This window comes from Conger conger, chromosome 13 (genome assembly GCF_963514075.1).
Source record: "Conger conger chromosome 13, fConCon1.1, whole genome shotgun sequence".
NCBI lineage: Eukaryota > Metazoa > Chordata > Actinopteri > Anguilliformes > Congridae > Conger > Conger conger.
Window position 1 is genome coordinate 43747550 of NC_083772.1, and position 25935 is coordinate 43773484.

Sequence of the window (25935 nt, forward strand, 5' to 3'; positions counted from 1 at the left end):
GTTCGTGAGATACATCATTCTGTGTGTGAACAGGATTTCTCTGGTTTGGTGTGGTTGTGTGTGTGTGAATGTAGATTGTGGGGCACGGTGTGTGTGAATGCAGATTGTGGGGCACAGTGTGTGTGAATGGTGTTTTGTGTGAAGATGTGTGTGTGAATGGTGTTTTGTATGAAGGTGTGTGTGAATAGTGTTGTGTATGAAGGTGTGTGTGAATGGTGTTTTGTATGAAGGTGTGTGTGATGGCTCTATCACTGTGATTACAGAGGATCTGGAGGAGGAGATGGAGGGTGAGAGCTTGCAGCAGCTCAGCGACAAACAGAGACACCAGCTCAAGCACAGAGAACTCTTCCTCTCCCGACAGCTGGAGTCCCTTCCTGCCACTCATATACGGTAACGCGCCGGCCAAGCCCTTTTCCATCAAGCCCCTCCTCTGATATCTACACAAACCTCTGTGCCCTGGCACTGTTGTGCCTTGCTGCATCGCTAAAACTCTCCTCACCATTTGAATATTGTCAAGTCCAAGCTCCGACCCCTCCACCAGTCACATCCAGTAATTCACAAGCCACACCCTAGCCTGACACAAGGTGACCTATAAGATCCGCCCCTTGCCAGGCTGTTGGGGAGGGGTCTCCAACTCTGGTCCTGGAAAGCTACAGAGTCTGTTGGTTCCTTTGGATACTCCTCACACTTAATTGATCAATTAAAGTAGCTGGTTACCAGTTTTTTTGGGGTCTAAACTGGTGAAAACATGTCGGGCAGACTGGACTGATCTCTCGGGCTCCTGTCCCATAGGCCCCAACCCTTCCCAGGCATGCAGAACCAATCGGCATGTGTGTCACAATCCTACCCGCGCTGCTCACTGTTACTGACTGGAGTGCTGTCATATGGCATCTTGCCAGCGCTCAGTTCTGTCTGTGCTTCACAGGGGGAAATGCTGCGTCACCCTGCTGAATGAAACAGAAGCATTGTTCTCGTATTTGGAGAAAGAGGTGCGTACCAGGCCCTACCCGCACATCAAAGCAGGAGTAGCACCTGTGCAGGCCAAGCCCGCATTGTGAGCTAACCGCCATGCTGTGGACTGAGAGGCTTTGGTCGGGCTCCAGGCAGTCATCCAGACCTGCATCAGTGTAAACACAGCTGTATGAATGACCGGCGCTTTGAGTCGCAGCACCTCAGGATGGAGGGGTTTGCCAAACAAACTGGGGCACATCTCACGAAAGCAATGTGCCAGGATGTTTTCTATATCTTGTCAAGAACACATTTCAGGAAAATGCGTTCCTGGCGAATTGCACACAAGACTGCAACAACTACATACAAATATTTTGTAGCTGTGGGAGTTGTTTTGACTTCTATTTTTCTTCTATAATGTTGCAAAGAAAAATATTAATTTCAGACTCTAAAGATATGTGATACAATGTTTTGTTTGATACTTGATACAATGTTTTTTTTTTAAATATAAATTTGGCACAAATAACCATTACAACAGTGGTATGCAGAAGAGCAGCTGTAAACACACAACACATCATGACTCTAAGTGGTTAGGCTACAGCAACAGAATACTTAATAAGTCTAAGAAATAAGTCTAATAAATACCAAATAAAGTGCTCACTGAGTGTAGACAGACTGAAACCGTAGTATAAATACAGTAAATAATGAAAAAAACATAATGTTTCAAATTCAAGGTAATTAATTTTCATATAGACACCCCACAGAACTACAAAGGGGAAAAAGGAAATATTAGCGAATATTAACGAATGGAAAAATCACCAGGGAGCTCGTTTCCATTGTATTTTGGGCATTCAGCAGACAGAGAGGGGACAGAGAGAGAATTGTTCACTTTTTACGGTTTCAACATGACTGTCATCGCATTCGGGTATCATCGCATCGTAACCCCTTATTCTGCAGTTTGTTTAGTTGACGAGCTGGTGCACTAGAATCTCTAAATGTCACGGTTTGTGGCTGTTTTCCCATGATGCCTGTCTCTCACAGGAATGCTTCTTCTACTGTCTGGTGTACGATCCCCAGCAGAAGACTCTGCTGGCTGACAAAGGGGAGATCCGCGTTGGACCCAGATTCCAGGCAGACATCATTGACCTGCTGAAGGAGGGTGAGCAGACAACTTACAAATTATAATGATATATGTGTAGTTGTACCCTAGGTATGGTACAATGTGTTACACTTTCCCACAGTCATTTAAAGGTTCACCATTAACAATGATTTAAATAAGCAATAATGTGCATCATGTTCTATTTTGTGATGTTGTAAAATTGAAAATTGCAGAATTGATTTTTTACTACTGATAATAATATTAAATTATTATTTCATGTTTCCATTTTCATGCATTTCATGCACATTTCTTAACAGTGTTTGGTTTTGCTGCCATATTTGTTGATAATTACACCAATGCAAAAAATAAAACATGAAGTGCCATCATTGTATGATTACCATACTTGTTCTGCATTTTTATTCTTGATTTATGTACAAACTTTGTACAAACAGTGAACGTTGAAATGATCCTTGAAATATGTTTAAGATTATACAATATTTGTATTTGTATTATTAGATTTTTACATCATTTTCATTGAATGCTTAAAATTACACGATTGTATTTGTAAGTAATATAGCTTAGATTTTTTTAAATCAAAATTATTATGTACTGCATGTTTTCACAAAGTTAATAGGGTAATTTCAGGTACAGCAAATGATAGCAAACTTTTTGACAGACATCTGGCAGAAGGCTGTAATTTCAAGCTCTCAACATTATAGTAAAAGTATGCAACTATACAGTTTTTTTCCTCTCTGAAAATGGCCTAAAACCTGGTTATAAACTGTAACTCTTGCACTGTGAGTGGTGCTCGGCCTTTCTATGAGAGGCACAGGTGCGTCCTGTTTTGTATATCAGATTTTGGGGATTTTTTTTCGCCTTGCAAATGGAAAACAACACGTTTAGTCATGAATGGACTAGAAGCTGCTGTGCGTTTCTAAATATGGACTTATATCAATATTTTGGTTATGAAAATACATTTTATCCATAGCTTTTTTTACATAACTACCTCTCGGGGTGGGGATGTTATAAGCACCCAAAATACTGGAAACTTATGACCTACAGCAGGCAATCCTGGGCACCAAGGCTTGGACACCTCTGCCATCGGTTACCAAGAAAGATTGTGTCTCACGTCTTTTGAAAAAGAAGTGTTTATAGACAGTGTGAACGTCCTAATCTATGCAGGGGAGGATGATGGGAGAAACCAGGCGGAACTAGAGACCAAGGTCTGGGAGCCGCTGAACCAGCTGACGGACCAGCAGATCGATCAGTTCCTGGTCATAGCGCGGTAAGCACAGCTGGAATCGTGGCTCAGATTTATTTTTGCTATATGAGCAGAGAGCACTGATAACAACACCAAATGTCCAACATGGCTAATAGTTATGACACTAATGCCAAAATGCATGCTTTTTGTTTTACATTTTTAATTATACATGTAGGCTTTATTATACATCTTTCTTACACAGCGTCCACTCAGCACATAATGTAGTTACAGAAGAAGCTATAGCACATACGTAACATATGCTTTTCTATGCTTTCCTGGGCTTACTGCTGTATCAGAACCCATGAGTTACTCAAAAAAAAAGTATTATGATCATTTTGGCAGGCTCAATTTCACCAGGCAAGATCAATCGAGCACAGAGAAGTATTTGAATCAAACACAAATATGCATTTAATCCAGGTCTGGTGGATTTTATCCAGCCCCGAGTGTGTTCAGGAATTAAACACGTCGAGGTCCATCTTCACACCTCTCTATCTGTACAGTGAGCATAGCGGGCAGTGAACAGATTGCTGGTTCAGAAAACGGTGTGGAAATATGAAAATTCATATATAACAGAAATGACTTCTGAGTCATTCAGTTCATCTCCCTGACTAAGGAAAACAAACAGATTGCATAATGTCCTGTGTCAAATCGCATATAATTCATAACACCTTGCAATTAAAATCAAGTTCTCGCCCACAGCCTGTTAGTAGATATGATTTGCTTTTGGCCAGTGTGGTAGTAAATCTCCACTGTATGTGCTGTTAGTTCTTCCCTGATCTGGGGCTTCCGTGCTTTTTCTTAACGGGCAGCTCGGTGGGCACCTTCGCCCGGGCTCTTGACTGCAGCAGCTCTGTCCGGCAGCCGAGCCTTCACATCAGTGCAGCGGCTGCGTCAAGGGACATCACCCTGGTAAGAGCCTACCGACCTGCGGACATTCAGTCCCTCACACTGCTCTCCTATCCCTCTACAGTAACACTTTGGCCTAGGTGAACATCCTTTCCCAACAGTCTCAACTGCGGACATTCAGCCCGTATCCCAAATTTCAAAACTGAGCTTCAGTTAAAAAGTGTTTTCAGGGCTTTCAAAAGAAAGTCTTTAGTAATTTTGTTCAACTTGGCAGGTCAGAATCCAACCTTAAGTTAAATTTCAAATTTTATTACATCAATAACCAACCATTGTGAATGGTGAGATGTTTAAGAAAACAGTATTGCAGGATGGGATTGGAAGGGATTCTAACCAATGAAAGATACTCTCTGAATGATATATGGATTCTAACCAATGAAAGATACTCTCTGAATCATACATGGATTCTAACCAAAGAAGGATATCCCTGAATCCCAAAAAGATTCTATACAGAAGGACTCTAACCCATTTGCTATTTACTCGGTGTGTTCACATTAGGACCTTAAAAGGTCTTCAACCCTTGCATGAGCTGACATAGATAGGTTGCCTGTAAAAATAAAAAGTATGGGCCCTATGACTAATGTGAGTATATGCAGCATATACTCACATTAGTCATAGGGCCCATACTTTTTATTTTGTATTGACTGGGATTCATAACCTGTAGTCCAGTCCTCTGATAAGAAGACACCAATACTGCTGTCTCATGAAGCCACATGTTGAGCCTTAATTAACAAGCATATATACCACAATTTCTCAATTAGGTATTGAAAGATGACAAGTTACATAATTAGACACAGATTTCAGGTGCAGCTGTCATATATATATATGTCATATATATAGCAGCAGACATATATATATATTTTTATTCCATCCGCATTCACAATAAAATGTTTAAAACATTTCTTCTCTGAAAAAATTTGCAGCATAGCGAACAGATTAGTTTATAACAGTGAGGTTTGTCGATCAGCTTAGTATCCTTGACAACAACATCCTCTGCATGCCAGGTTCTGTGTTTTTCATTGTCATTTCATTTCATTTTCATTGTGTTGTTTCCATGTTTTGTTACCCTCTGTGCAGTTCAGTTTACTTCACCTGTGTTTCATTTCCTGATTGTTTCCCACTCCTAATTGCCATTTCCTTCTTGTTACCAGCGTTATATAAACCCCTTTGTTTGTCTAGTTTGTCACTAGATTGTTATGTGTCCCGACGGTACTCTCCAGCATTTAGTGCTGATTGATACCCGTTACGGCCTGGTTTGTTTTCGACGTACGCATTTAACTTATCCCGGTGGTCTAGTTTTGAACCGCTGTTCACTGACCTGTTTTGTTTTTTGACCTCTGTCTTGGATTCGGTTTTTGTCTGCTCTGCCCGCTTGTATTCAACCCTTCGCCTGTGACCACGACTTCAATTTGGATTATCCTTGTTATACTATTGACCTTTTTTCTGGACACTTGATAATAAACTGCCTATTCCCTGCTATTCCCATTTGCTGGCTATTGAACCCTGCCTGTCTGAACTGCCTTTGTTATAATAAAGACTTTGAATGACAAAGTACGCCTTGGTCTCGCTACCGGGTCTGGTATTCTATACCTGATACTGCATCAAGTGAGTAATTCCAGGGCTGAACTTTTTATTCTGAAGTAACTCCTTGCCTTCTAATGTATCCAACTGCAGTGGCTGTTCTGTCTGGTCTTAACAACCATGGGTTCCTCTAAACAGTTGTCCAAGGATTTCAGAATGAAGATCCAGAAAGAAGGAAAGCACACTCTCAATGTTTCAAACTACCTGTTTCACTGTCAGAAACATTGTTAGAAAATGGAAGAAAAATGGAACAGTTGAAGGCGAGGCATGTTCTGGAAGACCAAGAAAGATTTAGGATAGAATGGCCCGAGACCTGGTGAGAAATGCTCACCAGAACCCACACATCACTACAAAAGAGCTGCAAAAATGAGTAGCAAACACAGGTCTAGCTGTTCACAGGACAATAATACATCATATTTTAAACAACAAAAGCAGAGTTGCCGACAGAACGGCCTCAACACAAAATTAAGCATCTGAAGTATGCAAAAGAGAACATTGAGAAGCCTGAAGCCTTTTAGAACAATGTGCTTTGGACTGACAAAACCAAAATTAAACGTTTAGGCCACCACCAAAGAAGGTATGCTTGGAGAAAAAAGGATGAAGCATTGTAGAGAAGAACACTTTGCCAACAATGAAGCATGGAGGATCCATTATGGGGCTCAGAAAGGAATGGATTCCACCAAATATCAAGAGGTTTAGAGGCCAATGTTCAAAGGTCAGTTCAAACGTTGAAGTTGAAGAGATGTTGGGTATTCCAGCAAGCCAATGATCCAAAGCATACCTCGAAATCAACCATTAAGTACCTCCAGGAAAGACAGATGAAGGTTTTGTAATGGTCACCGCAGTCCCCAGACTTGAAAATCTGTGGAGAGATTTCAAACATGCCATACGTGCAAGGAGGCCAAAGAATATTTAATATTTATTACAGGTGTTCTGCGAGGAGGAATGGGGAAAAATAGCAAAAGCGAGAATTTAAAGACTCTTAGGTGGCTACAGGAAGCGTTTACAAGCCGTTATAGTTGCCCGAGGAGTTACTGACAGGGCTCCCAAAATTTAGCTCAGAGCCTTTTTCCTTTTTTTATTATTTTGAAACCTTAAAAAACAATTCTAGAAAAATTAGATTTCGCTTCTGTTCTATTAATTGTAAAAGACTCATAGTTTCATACTGTTTCAAAGTACTTACTACAGAAATCAAAGTACTTACCTAATAATTATACAAGTAGCCGTGTCCTTACCCAGTAAGTACTACATAATTAAAGGGCTTGTAAAACCCCACGCTAACCCAATGATGGAATTTAGCGAGGGCCGAAGGGGGTTTTGCGTGCTTGTCCTTCTGGCGTTGCTGGGAGAACATTAGTAGGGTTATTATTATCCTCCTTCCAAGAACAGAGCACAATTAGGTTTAAGAATATACTGGGTCCGTTGCCATGGGTCGGATATGGATTGACCTGCCCCATATCCCGCTTACGGCTGGCCTGAAACGGATCAGTACAATTCTTAATATTCTCTGTTCTCAAACGGGGCCATATTGTACGCTATACATGTTGTTACTATAGTTTTACTCATTTATCTGACTCCATTTAAAATATAATTTAGAAATTTGGGTTTGTAACTTACGCGGACTTCAGGAGTGATTACACTCGACTTGTACCTGCGCCACCATTACTCAATAGATGCTCCCGGGATTAGCATTACTGCTGAAATCTCAGTTCGGTGGAGAACTCAGAGGCTGAGGGTCCAGTCAACACAATACATGCAAACCTGCCATGATAGTTGCGAGCCCAGGTCGGCGTAGCATTAACTGGGCTCCTTAGAGTTAATTTGGCAGGAACCAGGGCCGTAACACCCATCCCTTCACACCAAATCACAAGAGCCGTGCGTCACCGATCCTTTAATGGGCAGAAACTTGCTGGCCTCACAGCTTAGAACTACCACAAATGTACCAAACTGCCGATCAGTCAGTCTTTGGCCCCCATTTTCCCCTTGAGTATTCTGTTGTAATTTAGGCTGAAAAGGTACGAGATGAATTAGAGTCATGGAGATCACGCAAGTTACAAACAACTTACAAACAAATAGTTTATTTGCAGACAGGTAGGTTATTAGCTTTAAAATATCACAATCAATGGCAAAATACACAAATTAAGACGAGAGATAGAGTAAATAATCATACCTAGCCTGCTTGGACTACACACAAACACAGAGTATAGAATATGCCTTGTGGAAAGTCGAATACGATCTTCCTGATACTTACATACACGTACAATATGCTGTGTGGGAAGTCGAATACGATCTTCCCAGATTGGTCTGTCTCTCTTGCTTTTATGCCAAATCATACGTTTGAAACCGGGCGGCAGTGCCATAAATCAACCTGGAGGGGTGGTCAAATCTGGAATTTAGACCCCCACCCTTGGGGGTTGTTAAGTAGGGAAAATGAGATGATTACCAAGAGAGGACGTGTAGGTTTTCCCTTGTGTTACTGAAACTATGGTTAATTAAACTCCATTTGGCATGAAATGTATCTCATCCGATTCCTTGATTTTACCAGATCACATCCTTATCAAACAGATTACCCTTATGTTTTATTATGTTGCAGTTATCATATCAAGGTTTTATCGGGTCTATTTACTATCTTAATAGCAGTTTTGAATATTTAATCTAGGAGAGCAGTCACCGGTGTAATGGCAGCAGTGCCCAAATGAGGGCACTGTGGCATTGTCCGGATTCTTCCCCCTTGGAAGTGACCAGGTATGGAGTCACAGGGAGGTCACCAATGTTCTGGAGGATTGTTTTCCCATGACCCAACTGCCCTTGGACCACTCATACATCTTTCCCTTAGTCTAAACAACATTGAAACCCCAGCTCTCAGGCCCCTCACAAATGGCAGCCCTTCCTGACCTTAACCACTACGCTACAGGCCGCCCCATCATATCTATGAATGCTGTAGTTGGGAGTTTTCATGATAACTGCATTATGCTGTAAATATGTATTTGTGCCTCTCATGGTAATATACCTTTTGGATAAACCTGATTTGGGTGAATGAAAGGAAAGGAGACACCCCAGATTGTTTGGTTTCTCCGAAATCCAGGCTTTTGTTCTTGACCCTAAAAGTGAGTCACCCATCTATAATTTACAACCAGGCCCACCAGGCAGGGGGCTAAAACACATGGCTTCTACAGAGACAGCTTTTGCCCAGTTTCCCCTCGGCTCCTGAATGGTTATGATATCAAAGGTAGACTGTTACAAAAACTAGACCATTACAGCAGTCGCACTGAACCAATCAGAATAACACCAAACATTACTATATTCTGACCTGGGATTATCATGAAACATCTTTATGCCATCTCCAATATTCCTGTGCTCTAACCTGTCAGGAATGTGAGAGAAGGGGGCTCCAGGAATCCTTCTCTAGCTCTCCCCCACAGGCATGTGTGCCAACGGTGGGGGCTAACAATGCATGCTCCGGGAGGGGGAGGTCAGCAAGCTGACCAGCGCATGACACCAAATGTTACTTATGACGGGCTTACAGGCTCTAAAATAAAGTGTTACTAAATGCAGCTTTTCTCCAAGTTCTCACCCCTGTTTATGTGTCACGTGCCCTTTGGGCAGTTTCATGCCATGGACACCCTCCACGGGACATCTTATGACATGTCCCAGGCCATCCTCGTCCTGGTGCCCCAGGGTGGACCTGTCCTGTGCCGGGACGAGATGGAGGAGTGGAGCGCATTGGAGGCCAGCCTCTTCGAGGAGGCGCTGGAGAAGTACGGCAAGGATTTCACTGATATCCGGCAAGACTTCGTAAGTCCTGCCCAGTCACCCAAGTTCAGCAGGGAAACCAATGGCTTATTTTTTATCCTCTTTTTTCTTTTACTAGCTCCATGCTAGAATGTGATGTTGGTAAATTGAATGTCCTTGCTCTTTCAAATGTTTCAGATGGGGAAAGGTGGATCCACAGGTCGATCATTTATACGTCACGCTTACCAAACAAAAAATACTTCCTCTGCTGATGTGTCCTTGTTCAAAGGAAAGAGTGGGAGTTCCTAACTTCTACTTGTAGCTCCTAGAAGGAACATTTAATGAATGAAATGACCTAAACCATGACTGATTTCTGGGTCAGGAGCAAGGAAAAGAAAAAAGATGAGAAAAATAAGCAATTTGAATGAGTGCACTCATCTGCTGTAAGAAAAATGCAGTTTTCTAACTCTAATGAGGCTATTCATATTCATGAGGTGTGTCTTATTCAAAAAGGGAAGATATGGGTGCTGGTATTTGTATTAACCCAGCGCTGATGCTTGATTTACACTTTCTCGCACGACCATTTCGACAAGTGTCAAATGATAAAAATGACATATTCTCAACTGAAAGAAGTGTCTTTCTCAGTGTAGCACTCTTCTAGAATTGTGTTGCTTCGTGGACAACGTCATACTTGGTCACAGTGTTAATTGGACAGCCAGATCACGGAACACCGAAATTCACTGTCATAGGTATTGTCTTTTTTCTCAATAATTTCATCAGACGCCACCATGTTCTCACAAATACAAACAGCAGTTTGGCATCAAATAGACAACAGTCTTCACCAAAGTATAAATGCAAAACATTGTGCCACACTTTCATTTCTGTTGCACCCTACTTCTAGGAAGGGTTGTGCGAGGAAGTATAAATCAGACTTAACACACCTAAGACCATGATTAGTTAGTTAGTTGAATCAGGTCCAAAACAAAAACCTGTTCCCAAAATGGACCTTAACAGATAGAACATTGGTTATGATATACTGTAAATCCTAATATGAAATATATTACCTGACCTTTACAAACGAGATGTACAGTGGCTTCAGAAAGTATTCAGACCCCCTCACTTTTAGCACATTCAGGCTGCATTTCATCCAGTACAGTGTAGTTTGAATGTATTATATCTGTTAGACTCCATCTGTGCAAAGGTGGAAAGTCCAGGGATCAGAGAGTGAAAGTCCAGCCATGTTTTTCTTCTTTTTTCAGCTGCCCTGGAAGTCCTTAACCAGTATCATAGAATATTATTATATGTGGAAGACCACTGATAGATATGTCCAGCAGGTTAGTACTTCCTGTACAGTCCCCAGAGTCTACATTGTATATAGTAATCATGGTAGTTATATCACAAATGCATTTGTTGCACATTAATATTTCTGCAATGTGAACTGGGCTACTTGGGTAGAAGCTTCCAGAATTTACACTGTAAACAATTCACACATTTGTCTGGACATAAGGCATGGAAACAGCCCTCATTTTCTACTGTCAGTGAATACAGACAAGCAACTGTAGCCTACATTGTGCCCAGGACTGAGGAAATGTATTAATTTGTAACAACATTTGGGTCTTTGTCAGAATAAAGAGACATTACCAAAGCAATCACACATGATAAAACAAAGCTGTGAACCTATATTAAACAGTTATAAAAGTATAATATCAGTTGGTAAACATTGAATAATATGATCCCCTTTATATGTGTACAAATTAAAATAAAACCACAAGCTAATGAATGCATCAACAGATGACAAAGATTCACAAAACAGAATTTCACTAATCATTATTACTTAACCGTTTCAAGAGTATGTGATTGCAAAAACACAAGAACTCTAGAACAATGATTTCTATTATCAACAGTGATAGTAACACCTTACACCAAGGTTACATGACTACTGAAAGGTTAAGCTGTTCAGCTTTGTTTATGAATTTATACATCATATAGATATTTTGCATTTGCATTGCATAAAATACTTACTTATGGACACCCACCTGTAAGGTGTCCTAAAAACACATTTTGGCATGTATTTGTAAGAGAGATCAGATGTATCTATCCCATGCTCCCTCAAATGGCACTTTGCTTTCCCTCCCTACAGAAGCGCTTAAAAGCAGCTGAGGCAGAGAGCCGACTGAAGCAAGTTTACATCCCAAACTAGTAAGTCTCAAGTGCTCTAAGCTTAACCCTCCTATTATGTTTGGGGTCAATTCAATTCAGGTTGAGTGCCTTGCTCCAGGGTACAATGAAAGTGCCCTAACTGGGATTCAAACCTGCAACCTTTTTTTTAGGGGTCCAATTCCCTAACCATTATAACTACACTGCTACCCATATGAACTGTGAACCAGTCCAAAGCATGGTTGAGACCAGGCTGGGTTTCTGCTTGTCTTTTCCACAGCAACAAGCCAAACCCCAACCAGATCAGCACCAGCAACAGCAAGGGGGGCCTGGTGAACGGGTCGGGGTCCCAGAACCAGACCGCTTCCGCTGACTGGGTCTGTGAGAGCTGCTACTGTGAGTCTGTAACCTAGCGCCGCCGTCCAGTTACGGTCCGGTTACGGTCCGGTTACAGTCCGGTTACGGTCCGGTTACAGTCCGGTTACGGTCCGGTTACAGTTAAATAGCGACTTTGAACATTCTCTGAATACATTACATGATACCAATATATAAAGACAAGTGCAAACGCAATCGATTTGTGTGCAGTCCCTGCTCAAACAGAAGAGAGGATCAGCTTTTTCTGTGGAATTGGACAGATACTGTGGACAGATACTGTGTGTAATAGCGGGAGCAGGGGAAGGGAGAAGCGCAATTCATTTGTTGTGACAAGAAATTATGTACGTTTTAAAATATTGCACTTTGTATTTTTTTCCGCTACTTTTTCCATTTTGTGTGATGTCTTGTTTCACACATTTTAGCACTTTTCTCAGTGCACGTGTAATAGCCTCTGTGAGACGGGTGCGTGGGGGTTGGACCCAAAATGCACGACTCAGAAACAATAGTAAAATAAAGTCCCGTTAGGGCTTTATTCGGGACGAGTCCCAGGAGCGTAGTCAATACAAGCAAAGTCCATACACGAAGATCCAGCCAAACAAATACAAAACAAACAAAAAGCACGGTGCCGAGGGAAGAGGCAATCTCGTAGTCAGTAGGCGTGCAGGGAGGTCCGGTAGCAGGAGAGCTGTCAGCGGGGCAGATGAACAGGCGGACGGCAGGCAGAGGCATAGTCGTGGGCGAAGCGGGAGTCGAAACCATGAAACAATCAGCGGGGCAAAAGTACAAAAACGGTAGGCGGGGACGTAGTCGAGAAACAAAACGAAGGTCACAAAACAGAAATCAATAGTCGATGGTCAGTAAACAGGCGTGGATCGTAACGTGTAATCAAACAGTAAATAATGCTCAAGAGTTGCGTGAAAAAAACAGAGGCAGACAATTTCGCAGTGAACAGTTGCACGACTGGGCTATAAATGCAGGTGTAGACAGGTGTAGACAATTAGTAAGAGCGTAGCAAGGAAATGGAAAACAGGTGCGATGGATGACAAGTTTAACAAGGAGATTAGTAATCGTTAGTAATAAACCTATCCTGCCCTAGCATTAGTAAATTAGTAAATGACATGCACGAGAAACGTAAGGAAACATGAACACATGATTAGTCTTGTTAGTTTCTACCCAATCCTGATCTAGCGTTAGTAGTTTTAGTAAATAGACCAATAGAAGCATAAGGGGAGTGAAGGACAGAACGAGAGAGAGAGAGAGAGAGAGAAAAGGCGGAACGCAAGGTTTGCGGAAAAACATGTAAAAGTGTATGCATAACAACGACCAGTAACGTAACAATAAACATAAATCAAAACATGACACAACGCGAAACTAAGACGATAATCACTCAACATAACCAGGTAATATAATCGTACGAAAACATAACTAGACATGACGAGAAAATAAATCGTAACAAGAAATAAACTAAACAACATGACAAACCTAGACTAACATAATACATGATAAGACACTACGTGACTAAGACAACATGAATAAACATAAATCAACATAAAACATGGTGAGACAGACCTGAAACGTGACACTCTGCCTTCACACATTTTTATGTCATAAGACAAAACTATATATTTATAGAAATAAAAATGTTTAAATTGACTCGGTGTCCTTTATTTCAAGAAAATAGCCTTTTGAGACATTTGGTTTCATAATATGATTAAATTATGTTCCTGTACATGCAGAACAATGCTCTAATGCTGGACAGGCTTGCCGATTAACAAACTCCGGTCTTTCTATTGATAATGTATTCATAATTTCATGTAGAAAACATGACATCAAATGAAAAGTAAAAACCAATCGGTCATTCTAAAATGGCCACAAATATTGTATCTGAACCGGCCTTCAGATGGGGGAAGTGGGTTTGTAGCACAGTTAACACCATTTATGTGTTTGTCGTAGCGATCCAGTGCTACCAGTGGTACTCCTGGGGCCCAACAAACATGCAGTGTCGATTGTGCACCTCCTGCTGGAACTATTGGAAGAAGTACGGTGGCCTGAAGATGCCCACACGCCTGGAGGGTGAGCGGGCCAGCTCCAACAGGAGCAGCATGGTCAGTGCTGATCCCAGATCAGTTCGCCTTTTTTGCACCAAATAACTGCAATGCTGTTTAAGAGTTTTGTAAACTGGTCTTGGGCTGCCCTACTGAAAAACCAGCTCAAGCTAGGTTTTGACACTGTTCAAACCAGTTCAAACCAGCTCCGTACTCAACGTGGTTTGACCAGTTCAAGTGATGTTTTGACACAGCTGGTTGCTGGCTGACCAGTTCAAACCAGCTCCATTCTCAACGTGGTTTGACCAGCTCAAGCTATGTTTTGCAAGAGCTAGTAACTGCCCATTTCAAGCTGGATTTTACTTCAGGGCGGTGGTTGGAGGCCATGACTGTTCCCTATAACTAGATAGACAGATACTCCCTGTTTGTGTGGGTTTAAAGTGGGCACTCTGGTTTCCTCACAGACATGCATGTCAGGTTAGGTGTGCTCCTGTCGTTGAGAACTGGAGAACTTCTTACCCCACGAGTTTCAATAACGTAAATCTGATCTCTATACCGTAAGTCACCATGTGCTATGTACTGTATGACAATTTTCAAACCATGAAGGAGAACCCCATTGGACTGTTCTCCACTGTTCTTGAAAGGTGTGTCGTGGACAAGCTCATGTAATGTGAGCAGCTAATGTACAAGGCAGAGTACTTAATTATATTATATGTTTTGATTAAACTTAAATTCTGTTTGGCAAATAAACATGATATAACGTTTATCTTTACACCTGCCTGTCTGTATAGTGCAGCGTATGGACGTGTGGATCAGAGAACAGCTTGTGGAGAGGGTTATGTCTGTGTACACAAGCTCCAAGTGCAGTTAATCTCCCGAAGTCTGCTGCTTAATCAGACGCCATCTGAATGTAAATAATTTGGCCTGCAATATTGAAAGTTTATAAGGTCCAGCGGTTTACGTAATTTACCCCAGCATGGATTTGAAAAAACAATATGAAGACACACAATAAGAGACTAGTAACTGGCATAACAAATACATAATCAGGTTTACTAAAAAAAAGAGGTAAATGAAGTTTGAGCAGCAGTTGGCAGGACACAACATGAATGCAGACATATAAAGTACAGAGTGGTTGAACTATATTAAGACTTAATGTATGCAGTACTTATAGTGATAGCAGTGTTCACCTATCCCCTGTGTCTCTTTGTGTCGGCAGAGTCCGTTCGGCTACTGGGTGAAGAACGCCAACCCTAAGTACACGCTGAAGACCAAGCAGGCCTTCTGCCTGCAGGTCACCGCGCTGACCAGGATGGCACGGCGGCAGTGCCTGGCCCTGCTCCAGCCTCGGCGTGCCGGCCGCCGGCCCTTCAGCCCCGTCGACGGCTCCGCCATCATGACCGAGTGCGTCGCTGCCGGACTGAGTGAGTCAGAGCGGCTCGGTGCCCCTTCCTGCCCTCAACAGCAGCCCTGGGGGCAACTCTGCCTCTTCCTGCCCTCAACAACAACCCTAGGGGCAGCAATGCCTCTTCCTGCCCTCAACAGCAACCCTGTGGGCAGTCGGCCTCCGTTTTACTGAGAGTTGCTCCAGTGGACCTATTTCATTATACTACATTACATTACATTAAATTAATGGCATTTGGCAGACGCTCTTATCCAGAGCAACATACAGTTGATTAAGACCAAGCAGGAGACAATCCTCCCCTGGAGCAATGCAGGGTTAAGGGCCTCGCTCAAAGGCCCAATGGCTGTGTGGATCTTATTGTGGCTACGCCGGGGATCGAACCGTCGACCTTGCGGGTCCCAGTCATGTGCCTTAACCACTACGCTACAGGCCGTATTTCAGTTAAGATTGCCTTTCTCCAAACCCCCTGGACTGAGTTGAAAAATATAGTTTGTTATTGTATAATTTTGTGAGTGAAACAAAGAGGGAAATATATTCTGGAACTCATAGATGAGAGACAATTACACGAACCACAAGACCAAATCTGCTGGGAGCCAGTGCTGCCTTTTCAGTGTACCTGGCTGCGCACTTTTTTAAATTGCTTTTTTCCCCTGATTGGTTAGCAAACACTCAGGCGCAAGATTACAAAACAAGACTACCCTTTTGACATGACCATCTGCCCCCAGGGTTCTGTTGAGGGCAAACAAATATGACTTAACAGACCATGTTCTGATTATGCCTAATTCCCAATTACAAATTCATATTGAATTGGTTTTTTTTGGTGGAACCACCAATTCATTGGCAAGTTCCACATAAGACAATCACACAACATACTGTGTTTAGTACGCTCTTCGTTTAAATGCCAGCAAAGGTGTAGAAATGTGTAATATGTAAGTAAATAAAAACAGTTATTTATTTTTCTATAAAGAATTACAGAATTACTGTTTAAGAATTTCTGGACTACAAAAGATTTCTCAGATTATACCTGTGCATTATTCCTGTGCATCATCATAGTCAGGTTCGATAACCCTTTAATAAATTACCTGAAACACTGAAAGCATTCTATATATCAATCAAAGATTATTTAGGACCACAATTATCCAAAATATTCTGCTAACCCTTGACATGTTGGTAGGGGCCTCCACATTTATATATAATATAAATATATTCGTTTTGCAGGCACTCTCGAGTGAAATATATATGTTTTTTGGTATATACTGATAGCATTTGGGTGTGAGATAAAAATATGAATATGAAACAAAAGTACAATCAGCTTTTACTATCGTATTGACTTGCATATGTTTTACCATTTTATCGAAACAACTGTTTTGAGTTATCCCATTTTCAGCTTTATTATTATTATTATTATTATTATGATTATCATTATTATTATTATTATTCATATTAGTAGTATTAGTATTAGTAGTGGTAGTAGTAGGTGGCCTGTAGTGTAGTGGTTAAGGTAAATGACTGGGACACGCAAGGTCAGTGATTCTAATCCCGGTGTAGCCACAATAAGATCCGCACAGCCGTTGGGCCCTTGAGCAAGGCCCTTAACCCTGCATTGTTAGGCCCTTAACTCTTGCATTGCTCCAGGGGAGGATTGTCTCCTGCTTAGTCTAATCAACTGTATGTCGCTCTGGATAAGAGCGTCTGCCAAATGCCAATAATGTAATGTAGCAGTAGTAGTAGTAGTAATAGTTTGGCCTGGTTTTCATACCTGCAGCTTTGGTTGGATTTGACTCTCCTGTCATTTGTAAATAAATAGGTGCAGCCAAAGCAGAGGCAGTGAGACCACTGAAGCTGAAGCCCACAGCACGGAAACCTCTGGAAAAGATCGTCAAGCATTTAGGTCAGTCTTTTCTTTTAGCAGGGCTTTCACGCTGGTTATGCTGCTTCACTCCTGTACTTCAGCACAGTGAAATCTTTAGGACACAACAACTAACTGAGCTTATGAAATACTTAAGAGCAGGAAAAACCCTGAAATAGATCAGCCTTTGTTTTGCACCCTTGCTTTTAGAAAAGCTTGTATTGCTGGATTCCATACTGCAGAGACAATACGTACTTGTAGAGGTTAAAAATCAGAGAAGTAAAACCTGTTTGGAGTCTGGGGCACAGAATGTGGAAAGGTCACTATCACACCATTCAACTGCAGAAAAACAGGGTCTGCTAGTTTTTCCTTTTCGATCAGCAACCAATTCAGACCCAAGAAACAGGGTGAGGTGAGAACTGACTGTGCTGCTTCAATTGATAAATCATGTGCTGAGTGACAACAAAAGCCGACACACCCTGCGGCTCTCCAGGATCAGGAATGAAGACTACTGATCCAAGCATTTCAGCCTCATCACCCGGGGACAAGGTCTTTCCCACCCGAAGCCTCCTCAGTCCTTCCCGCAGTGAGAGTGTGGACCCCAAAATGCAACACCACATTCAATGTGTATGAGATTACTAAGGGTTAGGAGAAGGATCCTATTACAGTAGCCGCACATGACCACAGCTTCGGACCTTCAGGTTACTGTCTTTGGAACCCATTGTCTTTGAGCTATTGTATTTTCCTCTGTCTGTCTGTCTGTCTGCCTGTCTGTCTCTGTCTTGCCTTCAGAGCTGCACCCATACGTGAAGCCGGAGAAATCGAAGCCCCCCTCCACCCACCCGTCACAGGTATCGGGCTCGAACCCGGCCACCGTGGTGCCAGTAATCAACCACGGCTCCACCACCATCCTGGGAAAGCGGAGCTACGAGCAGCACAACGGCCTTGAAGGTATGGCAACCCCACCATCAGAGGCAGCCCGTCATTCCAAAGGCCTCATCTTTAATGAGGGCATTATCAATATAACAATTTTTGGTAAGGGCATTCATCATTTTTTTTTACACCATGCTTATTTGGTAAGGGGCATTTATAAAAAAAAAAAAATGACGGCATGCTTCTTTGGTAAGGGCATTGTATCAGCGACCAGCACAAAATTGTTGCAGGTGAAATCATAGTAAATGTTCCTATAATGCAGTAATGGCATATTACATGGAACGGAAGTCCCAGATGGCTATATGCAGGGATTTGCATGTACGTGCACATTAACAGTGTGTGCATTGTATACCTTTTATCTGTACTGGTATGAAAGCTTTGTCTGTTATGGCTAAAACAGGAAGACTGTTGCTCCTAAACTGTCATCTGTCACCAGTTGAATAGCTAAGCACAATGATCTTTATTTGCAAGCACCACATGACAAGCAAAGTTGCTGAGTCCCCAAGTCTCATGTGAAAACATTCACAGTGTTTTGTTTTTTTTATCCCCAGTAGCTAACATCAAGAAGCGTTTGCTGATGCCATTGCGAGGTATGGTATGACATCACCTGTGATGAACAGTCGCTGGTCATTTACATTTGGGTTTAGCTGTTGCTCTTACTCAGTGCAACTTTCAGAAACTTACACAACATCCTAGACCTGGGTCAAATACTTCATTGTTATCCAGATGGATTTATTTCCATTATTTATGGAGAAAATACAGATACAAACAAAATCGTTTTATTTTATTTTTAAATACTCCTTTGTAGATTATTTGATTTAAAGATAAAAATTCAAAGCTCCAAATATGTGAAGTGACATATATGAAATATTTGTTATATACAGAGGTGATGTGAATGGTTCATTATTGACCTTGAATGCGTAAAAAGGGGCTTTATACAAATAACTCGACTTCTAACTTGAATTGTTATATTTTCCTGATACATTAATAACATTTTATTTTCTTTTATCAGTGTTTACCATCTTAGGTATATCCACTGGGTACAGTAATTTAACAGCCGGTAGTCTCTACAGACTCTTAGTATCTTTGTGCATTTTCTGCCAAGCAAAATTATGGCAAGCAATTAGACATCACAAAATCTGGTTTTCCAGTAACTCCAAACACTTCACACTCAAGCAGGCTCTTTATGTAGCTGTGCTGATTGCCTGATTAATCTCGGTTGTGCTTAATTACCAGACATGCTATTCCATTACATTACGTGACATTTTATTTATTATTTATTTATTAATGTAATGTAATGTAATGTTATTTAGCGGGCGCTTTTATCCAAAGCGACATACAAAACAGTGCATATCAAAGTCATGGAACAACAATTGTCGATGTTGAAGAGTTGTGTTCAAGTCAGATGATTAATACAGATGATTAAAAATGTTTGGAGACACTCCTATTTATATTTCATATAAATGTCATTTGAAATAATATTTTGTATGTATTTGAATTTTACAGAACATATTGATATTTCGATTTTCAAAGGAAAGTATTTCTTCCTTTTATTGGTTATTTACAAATACATTAAATAAATGGAATTGATCTTCCGCGGTTTATTGGCAGATAACTGAATTACAAAACCAAATATTTTAAATGACTTCCCTTCTGGTAACTGAACCAGGGACTTCTCAGTTACTGTGCCATTCTAAATATGTGTGTGTTGTTGTTGGCATTTACAGGAAACTAAAGATAGTAGGTGTAGCCTTTAACACTTAAAGACAACAACTGAGTTTTAGCATTTTTAAGATGTGATATACTGCGTCAACTGTGTACCGGTTCTCTTGTTTACTTAGTTCCTTGTGTTAGTTTTTAATTTCTTGTGTCAAGTAAAGCTGTGTCGCTTTTTCCCACCCCATCTCTGTCTCAGTCTGGTTCTCTGCACCACACCTCAGCTCCACACCTGACAATCAACCGATCCAAAGAACCGCCCTTATCTGTGAAATCTGGTGGTGGGGGTGTTATGGGTTGGGCATGTATGGCTGCCATAGATACTGGCTCAATTGTCTTGACTGATGAAGCAGCTGCAGCAGAATTATATTTGCTCAAGTTTAAACCTACAGCAAGACAACGGGCTGTGTATAAATACTGTAATTACCTCCATGGTATGAAAATACACTGAAATAAAATCTGCTATGCTTGCAGCCAGAAACCCAAACACAGGCCACAATATTCCAAAAATGTTGCCAGGTAAGCCAGGTAATCCAATAGACACAGTGCCAAGTTGAGAAGCAAAAGAATAGTAAGGGTACAGTCCAGGGTCAAAAATCCAAATTAGCAGAAAGGCAAAGGTACAAAAGGGCAAAGCAAGAGAGTAGTCGAAAGAACAGACTGTAGATCAAAAACCAAATATCACTAGCAAACAAAACCAAAGGGGCGAGGCAAACTCGAAATCAGGCAAAGGGGTGTCCCATGAATCTGAACAATAACAGGCTTACACACAGTCGGCTCTGAAATCATGATCAGCATTCTGACAATGGGACCTACTGAGAATAGGGTTTAAATGCACTGAGGGATAAGACAAACTAGGTGGGGCATGGGAGGATGATCTAACAAATATATAGTACTGTAAGTTTTAGGCAGGTGTGAAAAAATGCTGTAAAGTAAGAATGCTTTCAAAAATAGAAATGTTAATAGTTTATTTTTATTAATTAACAAAATGCAAAGTGAGTGAACAGAATAAAAATCAATATTTGGTTTGACCACCCTTTGCCTTCAAACCAGCATCAATTCTTCTAGGTTCACTTGCACAAAGGGATTTTGTAGGCATATAGTCAGGTGCGGATTAACCAATTATACCAAACAGGAGCTAATGATCATCAATTTAATATGTAGGTTGAAACAGAATCATTAACTGAAACAGAAACAGCTGTGTAGGAGGGTTAAAACTGGGTGAGGAACAGCCAAACTCTGCTTTGTTGCTGAAAACAGTTTAATGTCAGAAGTCATGGACCATGGCAAGACTGAGCACAGCTGCATGACATAATCTAGTTATACTGCATCAGCAAGGTCTCTCCCAGGCAGAAATTTCAAGGCAGACAGGTTCCAGATGTGCTGTCCAAGCTCTGTTGAAGAAGCACAAAGAAACGGGAAAGTTGAGGACAGTAGACGCAGTGGTCGGCCAATGAAACTTAGTGCAGCAGATGAAAGACACGTCATGCTTACTTCCCTTCGCAATCAGAAGATGTCCAGCAGTGCCATCAGCTCAGAATTGGCAGAAACCAGTGGGACCCAGGTACACCCATCTACTGTGCAGAGAAGTCTGGTCAGAAGCACTCTTCATGGAAGAATTGTGGGCAAAAAGCCATACCTCCGACATGACTGTTAGTTAATTGGTTAGACAGACAATTAGTGTGGTAATATAATTAGTACTGTACAAAATCTATTTTATAAGTGTTATCTACAAACATGAATGGAGAAAAAGCAGGAAGTAAATTTTGTGGGAAACCCGAAAATTCCTGAATAGTGAATCATGCAGACAAGAAAGTGACTCGGGCTCCAAAATACATAAAGACACAGACATTACAGAGGAAGACAAGTGCAATGAATATGAATGTAAACAGAAAACCAGACATGATAATGAAAAATAATGCATTTACAAAAATACAATACTAACTAACAGACAATACTCAGAAACATAACACAATCTGAGAATGCAGAATTTACAGAGCCAAATGGATAAAACAATACCATCCATCCATCCATCCATCCATCCATCCATCCATCCATCCATCCATCCATCATCTTAACCCGCTTATCCTGAACAGGGTCACAGGGGGGCTGGAGCCTATCCCAGCATACATTGGGCGAAAGGCAGGAATACACCCTGGACAGGTCACCAGTCCATCGCAGGGCACACACACCATTCACTCACACCTATGGGCAATTTAGACTCCCCAATCAGCCTAACCTGCATGTCTTTGGACTGTGGGAGGAAACTGGAGTACCCAGAGGAAACCCACACAGACACGGGGAGAACATGCAAACTCCACACAGAGAGGCCCCGGCCGATCAGGATTCAAACCCAGGACCTCCTTGCTGTGAGGCAGCAGCGCTACCCACTGCACCATCCGTGCTGCCCTCTTTGTCCTAAAAGTTACAGAGCTGACTTTGTCCTTAAATGGTGCATTTGAGGGTGATTACATAACTGACTTGTGTATAATTTTTGTTCTTTCTTTCTTTGCAGGGTTCCCAAATCACAGTCAAGTAAGACCAGTTGTAAGTATAACAGGATGATGTTATAATTAGATATAATTATATGCATATAATGTATACAGTGCAGTCCATAAGCATTTGAACATTAGTACAGTTTCTGTTATTTTGGCTCTGTACTCACACATTGGATTTAAAATGAAAATTAATATGAGGTTCAGACCATTCAGCTGCAGACATACATGTAAACATATATGTCATATATGTTCATCGTATCCTCCTAAGAAAAATATTTTTTTGTCCCGTTGGAATAATCTCAAGAACCATGCTGAAATACTGAAACCTTCACTATGAGGGAAATTCAGTAAAAATAAAATAAATAATAAATAATATATTTCAAAATATTTTCACTTCAATATTTTGATAAACCAAGACAAAGGATTACAGGATTGCATTACAGGACGTTCCTACGTAATTTCAATTCCAAAAGGACAGCTTGTATGAGATGTTTGATGTGAGTGTGGTTCAGAGGGGTGTGTGGAATGGATGTTTTAAAAGGGTGTGTGAACGGTATACGAGAAGATTTAGAAGACATATTTGAATAACAGTATTTCCATACTGTTACTTTGAACATACTTTTATTATTATCTTTTAAGTAAGTATGAGGCACTGACATGATGAAGAAGGTTATTCAATATCCCTATCATTTTAGAAATTTGTAGTCACTTAATCAGCCTGTAATGTAGTGGCTGTAGTGCATGACTGGGATCCACAAGGGCAGTGGTTCAAACTCATCGAACAGGTTTGCTGACCTTTTTCACAGCTAAAATATGCATTGCATTGAATTTGGCTACACTTTGCATTGTCAGAAAGATAACCATGGGAGATAATGTAACCAAGCATTTCCAAGGTACAGTAGGTACCAATAGATACCTTTTGTCTTTGTTACAAGACCATTGTAAATTGAAAAAGGCTCAGTGACATGTTGACTCGCCCTCTGCCTGTGTTTATATTCCTTAAATTCGGGTTTCAAAATATGCAGTTGACAGGCCGGCACTCTGTACCAAAACATTGTATAGCTGTACAATAATTCAAGCTCATTGGCTGTTGGTTGGATAATTGGCTAATGGCATTTCAACGTCAGCACGTTCAAAGAGAAGTGGAGGGATAAACAGTATTGTGGTTTGAGCGTGTTTGTTCCTGCAATTCCTCTTTTCTGAAGTTTGAAATTACCTATTGTTCCTTTAACTTGGGCAGTAATAATAACATAACTTACACCATATAAGTGAGTGAGGAGATCAAACCTTTACTGTCTGTAATTCACTCTGTAAAACAACAGAAAGTACCGCAAGCATAGAGGAATATACTTGAATACGGATCGGCCCGAGATGCTAAAATATATTCAGTACACTGATATTCTCTGTTAAGTACATACAGTGTGAACTCTGGAATAATTTAATATGTCATTTTGCGGGACTGGCTGCAATAATAAGACATGCTAGCTTATTTTGACAACTGTGCTGTACAACCTTATGAAATATTGCTTTCTATGCTTCAGTACAAAATGGGAAGTTTCATGGCACTAATGTCTGGAATGCAGTGTCAAAAGTCTATAAATGACTTACTATTATTTTGCGAGCTAACATTAGTTAATAGCCTAACGCTTTATTTCCTTTCGCCGATGGTGAGTTAGTGGAATTGTGTTCAGCGATGATGCACTTGGCTTGAAGTTGCAGCAGGCAATTTCACTAAACCCCTAAAATAAAGCATCTTAATTGAATTTCTATTTTTCAAATCTATTTTGCATGAAGAAACAACCTGTCACTCATCACAAATTTTGTCATCACATTTCAAGTTGAAAAAATGTAATTTAGGGGGTTCTCTGCTGGTGGCACAGATGGTGCAGTGGGTAGCACTGGTCCTGGGTTCAAATCCCTGTCGGCCGGGGCCTCTCTGTGCAGAGTTTGCATGTTCTCCCTGTGTCTGCGTAGGTTTCCTCCCACAGTCCAAAGACATGCAGGTTAGGCTGATTGGAGAGTCTGAATTGCCCATAGGTATGAGTGTGTGAGTGAATGGTGTGTGTGCCCTGCGATGGACTGGCGACCTGTCCAGGGTGTATTCCAGCCTTTCGCCCAATGTATGCTGGGATAGGCTCCAGCCCCCCTGTGACCCTGTTCAGGATAAGCGGGTTCAGATAATGGATGGATGGATGGGTTCTCTGCTGTTAAACAAAGTGGCAAGTTTTTTTTTTACCCTTAAGACAACACAAGGGTTAATACTTTTGTTTCTCAACTAAAAATAAATTTTCCATAACTACATTACCTTGGCATGGTAGCTGTGCTATAAGTGGGATAATAATCTGAATGAGTCAGTTATGTGGAAATAATTACTCTTCAGGGTGGTAAACTGACTATATACTCACCAAGCACTTCATTAGGAACATTTTATTTATTACACCTACTTATTCATGCGATTATCTAATCAGCCAATAGTGTGGCAGCAGTGCAATGCATATAATAATGTAGATACAGGTCAGGAGCGTCAGTGAATGTTCACATCAACCATCAGAATGGGGAACTTTGACCGTGGGGTGATTGTTGGTGGTGGTTTGTGGTTGGTGGTGGTTGGTGGTTTGTGGTTTGGGTTTAGCACTTCTGTTGCTAAACTCTTCTTTTTCTTCAGTCTTCTGTTGCTGTAGCCTATCCACTGAGAAGTTAGACATGTTATGTGTTCAGAGATGCTCTTCTTCATACCACTGTTGTAATGTGTGGTTATTTGTGTTACTGTCACCTTCCTGTCAGCTTTGAGCAGTCTTGCCCTTCTAGAGACTGTCGTGCGTGAAAATCCCAGGAGATCAGTAGTTTCCGAGATACTCAAACTGCTGTGTCATGCAATCAGATGACAGGCCTGTGCAATATATGTCATGCTTCATATACATTATTCAAAGAGTAGCCAGGATCCGGCTACTTCATAGCATTATTTAAGTGCTAGTAAGGTTTAAGCGAAAAAGACTCTAGCAGCCACTGTACATTATGCATTATCACCCGAAATCACAGCATTGAAACAATGCGGTTAGGGTTAGGGTAAGATTTTAGGACAAAGCTGGAATGTTGTGGCTTGGATTAGTTAAAAGCGCAGTGCTACAAATAGTGGTACGGGGTTTTATTCAGTACAACCTTGGGTGGGTTTACCCATTGGCAATTTGATGGCAGTTTATCAATCCCCCCCTCCCCTCACCCTCAGGGCACGATGAACAAGAGCTACCTCCTGAACGGAAAGCCAGGGGAAAGGGGCCAGCGCATGCTCAAACAGGGATCTCTCCCGCCTATCAAGGGTCGCAGGATGAACTGGATCGATGCCCCCGATGATGTCTTCTTCATGGCAACCGGCGACACCAGGTAAGGAGGCCCCTTGGGGGCCACCCTGGGGGCAGACAGATGTGTCAAAAGGTAA

The 25935-nt window shown here is 41.3% G+C and overlaps 1 protein-coding gene across 5 annotated transcripts in view; it reads left to right on the plus strand.

Annotated features, from left to right (window-relative positions):
• Nucleotides 1–25935, plus strand: part of LOC133107945 (metastasis-associated protein MTA1-like) — a 61701-nt gene that overhangs the window by 30231 nt on the left and 5535 nt on the right. For 2 of the 5 annotated variants that reach the window (XM_061217284.1, XM_061217281.1), the window contains exons 4-19: nt 264–390; nt 926–989; nt 1990–2107; nt 3230–3332; nt 4118–4217; nt 9399–9587; nt 10784–10858; nt 11665–11723; nt 11962–12077; nt 14010–14161; nt 15318–15522; nt 17311–17394; nt 18145–18303; nt 18837–18875; nt 22517–22548; nt 25726–25880. In XM_061217284.1, coding sequence (XP_061073268.1) covers nt 281–390; nt 926–989; nt 1990–2107; nt 3230–3332; nt 4118–4217; nt 9399–9587; nt 10784–10858; nt 11665–11723; nt 11962–12077; nt 14010–14161; nt 15318–15522; nt 17311–17394; nt 18145–18303; nt 18837–18875; nt 22517–22548; nt 25726–25880 — 1760 coding nt within the window. In that variant the 5' untranslated portion in view covers nt 264–280. The remainder of the gene's footprint in view (nt 1–263; nt 391–925; nt 990–1989; nt 2108–3229; nt 3333–4117; nt 4218–9398; nt 9588–10783; nt 10859–11664; nt 11724–11961; nt 12078–14009; nt 14162–15317; nt 15523–17310; nt 17395–18144; nt 18304–18836; nt 18876–22516; nt 22549–25725; nt 25881–25935) is intronic. The other 3 variants (XM_061217282.1, XM_061217283.1, XM_061217285.1) reach the window with 3 other exon arrangements.